The sequence below is a fragment of the Citrus clementina genome, unplaced genomic scaffold (genome assembly GCF_000493195.1).
Source record: "Citrus clementina cultivar Clemenules unplaced genomic scaffold, Citrus_clementina_v1.0 scaffold_8, whole genome shotgun sequence".
NCBI lineage: Eukaryota > Viridiplantae > Streptophyta > Magnoliopsida > Sapindales > Rutaceae > Citrus > Citrus x clementina.
The window spans coordinates 19,201,008-19,211,562 of NW_006262022.1; the positions used below are offsets into that span (position 1 = coordinate 19,201,008).

At 33.8% G+C, this 10,555-nt stretch overlaps 2 protein-coding genes across 5 annotated transcripts in view; one reads left to right on the plus strand and one right to left on the minus strand.

Moving 5' to 3' along the window:
- Window positions 1–375: 375 nt before the first annotated feature.
- On the plus strand, window positions 376–9,420 carry LOC18035665 (receptor-like protein EIX2). 4 transcript variants are annotated; one of them, XM_024179397.1, is made up of 11 exons: window positions 376–771; window positions 907–1,062; window positions 2,798–2,872; window positions 3,536–3,691; window positions 4,510–4,584; window positions 5,247–5,402; window positions 5,750–5,824; window positions 5,939–6,097; window positions 6,178–6,327; window positions 6,664–6,828; window positions 7,079–9,420. In XM_024179397.1, the coding sequence occupies exons 1-11, from the start codon at window positions 408–410 to the stop codon at window positions 9,403–9,405; spliced, it is 3,858 nt and encodes a 1,285-aa protein (XP_024035165.1). In that variant the 5' UTR covers window positions 376–407; the 3' UTR covers window positions 9,406–9,420. The 4 variants fall into 4 exon arrangements, with proteins under 4 accessions (XP_024035165.1, XP_024035166.1, XP_024035167.1 ...); XM_024179398.1 differs by having other exon boundaries at window positions 6,664–6,822; XM_024179399.1 differs by lacking the exons at window positions 376–771; window positions 907–1,062; window positions 2,798–2,872 and adding an exon at window positions 3,240–3,422.
- Window positions 9,421–9,675: 255 nt separating this feature from the next.
- Window positions 9,676–10,555, minus strand: part of LOC18033597 (mRNA-decapping enzyme-like protein) — a 6,620-nt gene continuing 5,740 nt past the window's right edge. Inside the window, exons 6-7 of the mRNA XM_006424126.2 lie at window positions 10,343–10,555; window positions 9,676–9,881 (exon numbers count right to left, since the gene is read on the minus strand). The exon at window positions 10,343–10,555 is cut by the window's right edge and continues 249 nt beyond it. Coding sequence (XP_006424189.2) covers window positions 9,852–9,881; window positions 10,343–10,555 — 243 coding nt within the window. The 3' untranslated portion in view covers window positions 9,676–9,851. The remainder of the gene's footprint in view (window positions 9,882–10,342) is intronic.

A 10,555-nucleotide genomic window follows, 5' to 3' on the forward strand; every position in this document is an offset into this window, starting at 1 on the left:
GAGCAAACGAACAGAATAATAGATATTTTATAATACTCTTCATAAAAATCCAAGTTTTGAGCTGGCCTATAAGCTTATCTAGTGAAGTCTGGGTATCCGCGTTGCCCAAGGTTCCGTTTGAATCCAGGCCGTGTAGATGTTTAAGACATCGCATATGGACGGAGTGGAAATATTTTCAGTTGACTGAATTAAATAAAAATATATTACAATCATATTATATATTAGCAGCAAAAATAAAAAGAAATGAAGAAAAACGCATGCAAGACTTAGACAAGTCAATTAAAAGCTGGGAGTATCATCAGTTCAATTGATTATAAATAGCGTAGAGCCATCCTCTCGTTGTTGCAGAACTGAAGCAAAGAGACTCAGAAAGAGTGTGTGTAGGTGATTATAATTAAGAAGATATAATGTGTGGTTCAAAAAGAGTGTGGGTGAGTGAGTTAATTTTCATATTATTAGTAGTAAAAGGGTGGTGGAGTGAGGGATGTTTGGAGCAAGAGAGGTCTGCTCTCCTCCAACTCAAACATTTCTTCAATGATGATCACTGTCTTCAAAACTGGGTAGACGATGAGAATTATTCAGATTGTTGTCAGTGGGAAGGGGTTGAGTGCAACGACACCACTGGCAGAGTGATTGAATTAGATCTAGCACTAACTCGGAATTGGGAATCAGCAGAGTGGTATATGAATGCCTCTCTGTTTACTCCCTTTCAACAATTAGAGTCTCTTGATTTAAGTTTGAACAATATAGCCGGTTGTGTTGAAAATGAAGGTCCTTAATTTACTCTATTTTAATTTTTCCTCCTCGTAATTTCTTACATCTATCTGATCCCTTTTGGCTTTTGTGTTAATTTGCACGTGATACAATAAAATTATTTTTTATTTTTTATTTTTTATTTTTTGGCAGGTCTGGATAAGTTATCAAGGTTGAACAACTTGAAGTTTCTTCATTTAGACATTAACCACTTCAACAACAGCATCTTTTCGTCTCTAGGTGGTCTTTCATCACTCAGAAACTTATCATTGGCTGGTAATGAATTGGATGGAAGTATTGATATTAAAAGTAAGTACGCTTCAACCCTTCTCCCCTGTCCCATCTTTTGTGGATCTTATTTCACTGAGCAGCTGGAAGTATTGATACGAGATCTAGCTAGACTCTTGTGAGTTTAGGCTTCAAGGCTTTGAATATTATAAAAATAGGATTAAGAAATTATCAATACATAATGTTATTACATACAATAATAGTTCTAAAGATTGTAACAAAATCATTATCCCCAATTTTTTTAGTTAAATAAAATAAAATTCATGCTTAAGTATAAATAATATTTTGGACATTCTTGATATTTGTCCTTTTAAGATAAACAGCAACCCAATTATCTATTTGTTTGTCTGTTTATTTTTTTTAATAACAGTTTGTTAGCATAAATATTTACCTGTGAAGTCGAGGAGGAGAAAATGTTAGAAAAAATAAAAAGAAAAAAAAATTAAGGGGGATAGAATCAGATTTTCTTTTTTGAGCAAAGAACATACGTAAAAAGATATTAAATCTATTAAGTCTAATTGTCTATAACGGCAAATTGCATAACGAATAATTTATCAGTGTAAAATAAATTTTATTAGATTCTGATTATTTGTTTGATTTCTTTTCTCTCTGGACTCAACTTATATTGTTTATTTGATTTGATTTTATTATTTTTTAAAGAAACTTATTGTTTATCAATACTGAATGGCTTAAGATTGATGTCTTGATAATAGATGGGGCAATATTGCATTTTTAATGCAGTAGACTTTGAAGTTATCATTGACAAGCTTAGATGAATTACTAGGACCATAATACAAATGTCACAGGCATCTAAGGCACTTACCAAGTTTTGAGTACATTCCTGTTCCTATCTAATAGTTTTTAATTTCTTTAATTTAAGACCCCATTCATTAATATTTTCTTTATTGTGAAGTTAATTTTTTTATTTGAAATTAATTTTTTTTAAAAAAAAATTTGTTGACTTATAGTTTACCTTTGTGTTAAATGTTGGCAAAATTATTTTGTCCAAACCATTGTTTTTGTCCTGAACGTCCAACTAAAAACTGAATCAAGGGTTAAGTTGTAAGGTTTCAGTTCGTCCGTTATATTAATTTATTGTTTTAATATTATGCAGTACAAATAGGTGTATAAGTCCATCATTTAAATACAAAATGAAACCACATCAATATAGAAATTAAAAGAAAATGAATTCTCACAACCATACGGTGAGATTCAAACTCTCTATCTCCGAGGATTTCTTAAAGTTATTCTTAAATTATACTTAAATGGTTAAATTTAATAAATAAAGGTTTAATTCTTTTCTCGCACATTGTAGAAGCAAATTTTCTCCTCTGTTGAAAATTCTAAATATTTTTTTAAATTAGGTTTCAACTATGACATATCAGGAGAGATTTGATACATTTCTAATGCAACTGATATAACAACACAACTTTGTGATTTTTACTATTCAGGAGAAAAAGAACACAACCTGTATAACCCAACCGTTTATATACAAACATCGAATCGCTTTTTAAAATTAAATTGGGAAAATTGGGGATATAATAGTTTTTCATATATATACATTTTTTCCTTACAAATTTAAATTCATGGTTGTCATGAGCTAAATATACCTGCTTAAAGCCACTCAGTCGAACCCTTTGAGAGCTGCTTTAAATTTTTCGGATTAGCCATATTCTTTTCACTGAGATTTAACATAAAAAAAAGGAGAAAATAAGTTATTTAATTAACTCTATTTTAAGTGTTGGCATAAATACAGGACTCGATTCCTTGAGTAACTTGGAGATGCTGGACATGAGCGACAATGCAATCGACAATCTAGTGGTTCCTAAAGGTATACAAAATGTTCAAATATTAATAATTTGGAGGACAATTTAATTGATTTGATAAGGGAATGCCCAATGACACTTACCCAAAATAATTTAATCCGAAATTGTATCTCAAATAGATTACAGAGGTTTGAGGAAGTTGAATACCCCTTTTTTGGGGGGGGGGGGGGGGGGAGAGGGAGGCAGTGATATATGGAAGCAAGGTGTTGCAATCAATAAAAAAAATTTGTTGGTCAATATTCAAGGACTCATCCAAAGTAATCGTTAAAGTCTAGAGGTCTGCCCTCCACCAACTCAAACATTTCTTCAATGATGATCAACGTCTTCAAAACTAGGTAGACGCGGGAGATGATGAGAATAATTTAGATTGTTGTCAGTGGGAAGGGATTGAGTGCAACAACACCACTGGCAGAGTGATTAAATTAGATCTAGCACAAACTCGAAAATGGGAATCAGCGAAGTGGTATATGAATGCCTCTCTGTTTACTCCCTTTCAACAATTAGAGTCTCTTGATCTAATTGGGAACAATATAGCTGATTGTGTTAAAAACGAAGGTCATTAATTTACTCTATTTTAATTCTTCCTCCTCGTAATTTCTTACATCTATCTGATCCCTTTTGGCTTTTGTTTAATTTGTACGTGATACAATAAAATTATTTTTTTTCAGGTCTGGAGAGGTTATCAAAGTTGAACAACTTGAAGTTTCTTGATTTAGGCTTTAACCACTTCAACAACAGCATCTTTTCATCCCTAGGTGGTCTTTCATCACTCAGACAATTATCATTGGCTGCTAATCGATTGAATGGAAGTATTGATATTAAAGGTAAGCAAGCTTCATCCTTTCTTCCGTGTCCCATCTTTGTGGATCTTATTTCATCAACCAGCTGGAAGTATTGATACGAGATCTAGCTAGACTCTTGCTAGTGCAAGCTTCAAGGCTTTGAATATTATAAAAATAGGTTTAAGAAATTATCAATATATGCAATTTTCTATGCTTCTCATAATCAGACACAATTCAATCTAATTATTTCGTTTGTCCTGTCTTCAAAAGTAAAGAATTGTACACTAAACGGAAATCGACATCGTAGCTTTTTATTTTTTCTAATGCTCTTTCTTTGTTAACGAGTTTATATCCTGAGAGTGGATTGGATTAAAAAAAAAAAAAAAGTTTTGATGTTCAAGGTAAGCCATAATAACATGCATCTTATTTATCTGCCTATATCTAAATTTGTGCACTGAATTTAGTATTTTGGTTAGTGTGAAGGGATCAGATATTGGCTTCCATAAACCAACTTGTATTTACTTAATTAATTAATTAACACCATTTAGTATTTAACAAATTAAAATTTCGTGTTTAATTTGTCTTTTTTTTTTTTTTTTGAAACAAGAATAAGGTATAGCAGTAGGTAAAGTTGAAATAAATTTTTATTCCTTACAAATTTAAATTCGCTGTTGTCAGCCAAATATACCTACTTAAAACCACTCAATCAGGCCCTTGGCAACTGTTTTTTTAAGGTTTTTCTGGTTAGCCGTATTCTTTTCTTATTAATAAAATTCTTTTCGCTGAGATTTAAGATAAAAATAAAAAAGAGAAAATAAGTTATTTAATTAACTTTGTTTTAAGTGTTGGAATAAATACAGGACTGGAATCCTTGAGTAACTTAGAGGAGCTGGACATGAGCGGCAATGCAATCGACAATCTAGTGGTTCCTAAAGGTATACAAAATGTTCAAATATTAATAATTTGGAGGACAGTTTAATTGATTTGATTAGGGAATGCCCAATGACACTTACCCAAAATAATTTAATCTGAAATTGTATCTCAAATAGATTACAGTGGTTTGAGGAAGTTGAATACCCTTTATTTGGGGGGGGGGGGGGGGGAGAGGGAGGCAGTGATATATGGAAGCAAGGTGTTGCAATCAATAAAAAAAATTTGTTGGTCAATATTCAAGGACTCATCCAAAGTAATCGTTAAAGTCTAGAGGTCTGCTCTCCACCAACTCAAACATTTCTTCAATGACGATCAACGTCTTCAAAACTAGGTAGACGCGGGAGATGATGAGAATAATTTAGATTGTTGTCAGTGGGAAGGGATTGAGTGCAACAACACCACTGGCAGAGTGATTAAATTAGATCTAGCACAAACTCGAAAATGGGAATCAGCGAAGTGGTATATGAATGCCTCTCTGTTTACTCCCTTTCAACAATTAGAGTCTCTTGATCTAATTGGGAACAATATAGCTGATTGTGTTAAAAACGAAGGTCATTAATTTACTCTATTTTAATTCTTCCTCCTCGTAATTTCTTACATCTATCTGATCCCTTTTGGCTTTTGTTTAATTTGTACGTGATACAATAAAATTATTTTTTTTCAGGTCTGGAGAGGTTATCAAAGTTGAACAACTTGAAGTTTCTTGATTTAGGCTTTAACCACTTCAACAACAGCATCTTTTCATCCCTAGGTGGTCTTTCATCACTCAGACAATTATCATTGGCTGCTAATCGATTGAATGGAAGTATTGATATTAAAGGTAAGCAAGCTTCATCCTTTCTCCCGTGTCCCATCTTTGTGGATCTTATTTTTATTTAAATTGTCTTTAATTTGTCTTATTTTTTATTTTTTGAAGCAAGAATAAGGTATAGCAGTAGGTAAAGTTGAAATACATATTTATTCCTTACAAATTTAAATTCGTTGTCAGCCAAATATACCTACTTAAAACCACTCAAACATGCCATTGGCAGCAGTTTTTTAGGTTTTTCTAGTTAACCGTGTACTTTTTTGCTTATTAATAAAATTCTTTTGTGCCGAGATTTAAAATAAAGAAGGAGAAAATAAGTTATTTAATTAACTTTGTTTTAAGTGTTGGAATAAATACAGGACTGGAATCCTTGAGTAACTTAGAGGAGCTGGACATGAGCGGCAATGCAATCGACAATCTAGTGGTTCCTAAAGGTATACAAAATGTTCAAATATTAATAATTTGGGGGACAGTTTAATTGATTTGATTAGGGAATGCCCAATGACACTTACCCAAAATAATTTAATCCAAAATTGTATCCCAAACAGATTTCATAGGTTTGAGGAAGTTGAATACCCTTAATTTAGGGGGAAGCGAAATTCGAATGATAGATGGAAGCAAGGTGTTGCAATCAACAGGATCACTACCGTCCCTCAAAACACTTTGCCTTTCGTATACTAATTTTACGGGAACAGTAGTTAATCAAGGTAAGTAAATCTTTTATGTCGAAAATAATTGAATTAATATATATAGCTAAAATTTATTGTTTCTACTTCTTTCTAAATAGAATTGCACAATTTCACCAACTTGGAAGAATTGATATTGTTCGAGTCTGATCTCCATGTAAGCCAGCTTCTGCAAAGCATTGCATTATTCACTTCGTTAAAGTATTTGTCAATGCGAGTTTGTACACTTACAGGTGCCGTACATGGTCAAGGTAAATTACGGGTATCTGAAGCTTTTATGATATTAATTCGATAATAATTCTTTCTTTTCAAGTTAATTTTTTCCCCTAAAATAAGATTTTTTTTCTTTTAAATTTTATATATTTTCATTGTCCAATAGTTCTAGCTTCTCTTAATTGCAGGATTCTTGATTAAGGTTAATGAAATTTTAGTTCTGTTATGTTAAGAATATTTCGATCGCTTAGAAGAGTAAAGAAAAATAAGTAAATTAACCAAAAAAAAAAAAGAAAAGGACCGGATTATCCTTATTCCCTTGCATTATGTGATCAATATCAAAATTATAACCATTTCTTGTTTATTGCTTGTAGATTTTCATAAATTCAAGAATTTGGAACATCTGGACATGGATGGGGCGCAGGTTGACGTCAACACCAGTTTTCTTCAAATTGTCGGCGAATCGATGCCTTCTCTTAAGTTTTTATCACTGACATATTTTAGTCTTAATAAAAACACCATTCTTGATCAAGATCAAGGTTAATTAATGATTCTCCTTCTCCCTCTCTCGCATCATAACTAAATTTAATTGAGAATATCTATAATGCCAGCTATTTATAAACTTAATGAATGATGATAAGGAGCTATTATAATGACAAAAACAACTGTAAAATAGTGCGCTGTTGTAGTGTTAATTGAAAAATAATGCTAATTTTATAGTTATTTTGTTGCCATTACGTCAGATTCCATTGTTCAATTATTTAAGTTTTATGCAATTATATTTTTCAGGACTTTGTCGGTTAGTGCATCTGCAAGAGTTATACATCGGCTATAACGATTTGAGAGGTAGCTTGCCATGGTGCTTGGCAAACATGACATCCCTTCAAGTGTTAGATGCCTCTTCTAATCAACTTACTGGAAACATCTCCCCAGGCCTTTGTGAGTTGGTGCTTCTGAGAGAGTTACACATTGATAACAATGATTTTGGAGGTAGCTTGCCTTTGTGCTTGGCAAATTTGACTTCCCTTCGAGTATTAGATGTCTCTTACAATCAACTTACTGAAAACATCTCCTCATCTCCCCTCTTGCATCTAACATCTATCAAAGAGCTCATACTTTCAAATAATCACTTCTTCCAAATCCCTATTTCACTTGAACCACTTTTCAATCTCTCAAAACTCAAGACTTTCGATGGTGAAATATGCGCAGAAACTGAGTCACATTATAATTCTTTGACCCCAAAATTCCAACTGACTTCTATCTCACTGTCTGGTTACATAGATGGTGGCATATTTCCCAAATTCTTGTACCATCAGCATGACTTGAAGAATGCTGATCTCTCACACCTTAACTTGAGTGGAGAATTTCCAAATTGGTTGCTAGAAAACAATACAAACTTAGAGACACTTCTTCTTGCCAATAACTCTCTTTTTGGATCATTTCGGATGCCAATTCATTCCCACCAGAATTTAGCAACATTGGATGTCTCCAACAATTTCTTTCAAGGCCATATTTCGGTAGAAATCGGAACATATCTGCCAGGTTTAATGGATTTAAACTTATCTAGAAATGCTTTCAACGGTAGCATTCCCTCTTCATTTGCTGATATGAAAATGTTGGAAAGGTTGGACATATCTGACAATCAGTTGACTGGTGAAATCCCTGAGCGCATGGCCACGGGTTGCTTCTCATTAGAAATTCTTGCATTGTCAAACAATAGTTTGCAAGGTCATATATTCTCTAAAAAATTTAACTTGACAAATTTGATGACGTTGCAGTTGGATGGTAATAAATTCGCTGGAGAGATCCCAGAAAGCTTATCTAAGTGCTATTTGTTAGAAGGATTATATCTGAGTGATAATCATCTCTCTGGTAAGATTCCAAGATGGTTGGGTAATTTGTCATATTTAGAAGATATTATAATGCCCAATAACAATCTTGAAGGACCAATTCCAATCGAGTTTTGTCAGCTTGATTCTCTGAAGATTTTAGACCTTTCAAACAATAGTATTTTCGGAACCTTACCATCTTGTTTTAGTCCAGCATCTATCGAACAAGTTCATTTGTCAAAAAACAAGATAGAAGGACGATTGGAAAGTATAATCCATGACAGCCCTTATTTGGTGACATTAGATCTTAGTTATAACAGCTTACACGGAAGTATTCCAAATCGGATTGACAGACTACCTCAATTAAACTACCTTCTTTTAGCTCATAATTATATTGAAGGCGAAATACCAGTTCAATTATGCCAGTTGAAGGAAGTGCGGTTGATTGATCTTTCTCATAATAATCTATCTGGTCATATTCCTCCTTGCTTGGTTAAAACTGCACTCAGTGAGGCAGTAGCTCCAACTTCTAGTTCGTGTGGTCGAGCGTCTGGCTATGCACAGTTCACAACTTCTCATAATACAAGTGGATCTCCGATGGGAAAGGAAGAAATTGTACAGTTCACAACAAAGAATATGTCCTACTATTATCAAGGAAGAATTTTGACGAGTATGTCTGGGATTGATCTTTCTTGTAACAAACTGACAGGTGAGATTCCTACTCAAATTGGATGTCTTACAAGGATTCGTGCACTAAATCTATCTCATAACAATTTGACGGGCACAATCCCGACAACATTTTCAAACCTGAAGCAAATTGAAAGCTTGGACCTCTCCTACAACCTGCTGCATGGGAAAATCCCTTCTCAGCTCACAGTGCTAAATACATTGGCGGTCTTCACAGTAGCATACAATAACTTATCAGGCAAAATCCCAGATAGAGTCGCACAATTTTCAACTTTTGAGGAAGATAGCTATGAGGGGAATCCTTTTCTTTGTGGATGGCCACTGTCTAAAAGTTGCGATGATAATGGATTATCAGCAGTGACACCAGAAGCTGACACTGATAATGAAGAAGGTGATAGTTTAATTGACATGGACAGTTTCCTGATCACTTTTACAGTATCTTATGGAATTGTGATATTAGGAATTATTGGAGTTTTGTACGTAAACCCCTATTGGCGGCGAAGATGGTTTTACCTTGTTGAAGTGTGTATGACCTCTTGCTACTATTTTGTGGCAGACAATCTTCTTGTTCCTAGAAGATTCTATGGTGGATGGATGTAATTTCATTTACTTCACAACCCACAATTTTTTTTTTTCCTTTTTGCCCTCTTCCTCACAATAAACACACCTAACACACCAAGCCGTGCCCAAAATAATCCTATTTTATTCATGTCATGAATCCAAAAACTATCCCAGCTCACTTTGTTTAACCAGCATAACTAAATTGTGGGTATAAATGAACACACTTTCGAAGCCTGTAACTTATAATAAGCTCAAACCCAAAAATGACATTTAAATCCTGCAAGTGTTTTTCATCATCCCGAACAAAAAGAAACAAGAATAATTATATACCAATAATTTTTCCATAAAAAATACTGATTTGAGTTGAAACACTATACAAACTGGGTTTTATTACACTTGCAGAAAGCTACACGGTAGACAAAATCTAGCAGCTACATATTGGTATCACTTTCAGCTGGTCATGAATGGTGTGCATTCAGCAGTGCTCAATAGACCATGTCTATGAATTGATTGTCCTATTACATATAAAAGCTGGTCAGATATACAAGGAAAAAAATAATAATTGAAAATGCATCACAAAAAATAAGTGTTTCGCATTAGTGTTTGCACTCTAAGCATGGCAAAGTGGTGCGGGGTTCATGATTTTGAAGACTGTGATAAGTGAAAAATAGTTCAATCCACTGATGAACATAAATTTATTTACATGTCAATTTAGATATCATCAAAAAGTAAACAGTAATTCACAGTCACTTAAAATAGTTGATAAAATGCGTGCCATGAATGCATTTTTGTACATAAGAAATCCAAAGAGTATTTCTGACAATACAAATATGCTAGCTTTAATTCTGCTGTCAATATGCAATTAAGAAGATTATACCAGCTGCATGATAAAGTTCCCCTAATCTTAATAACAGTAAACATGAACATGTCAGATGCAATTATAGCTTCGAGCATTTGCATAACCAGAAATCCTAACCTGAACAAGCACCAGAAGTGTCTCTCGAACTTTCTCCTTGCTGATAAATGGTCTGCTGTTTGAAGTAAGAGCAGGAGTAAGAGATGGTGGAGGGGTTGGCAGTGGAAAAGGTTGAAGCACTGGGGCACCATATGGGCGTTGCAGACTCAGGGGAGGATTAAGTGGCGGAGCTGTTGGTGTAGATGAAGAGACAAGCTGCATCATCCGTGCATA

What these genes read in the sequence shown, in the direction of transcription:
- LOC18035665 (XM_024179397.1), top strand. Translation starts at nt 408, where the DNA reads ATGTGTGGTTCAAAAAGAGTGTGGGTGAGTGAGTTAATTTTCATATTA. An exon ending in CGGTTGTGTTGAAAATGAAG is followed by an intron (nt 772 to 906) that starts GTCCTTAATTTA and finishes ATTTTTTGGCAG; the next exon opens with GTCTGGATAAGTTATCAAGG. An exon ending in CAATCTAGTGGTTCCTAAAG is followed by an intron (nt 2,873 to 3,535) that starts GTATACAAAATG and finishes ATTTTTTTTCAG; the next exon opens with GTCTGGAGAGGTTATCAAAG.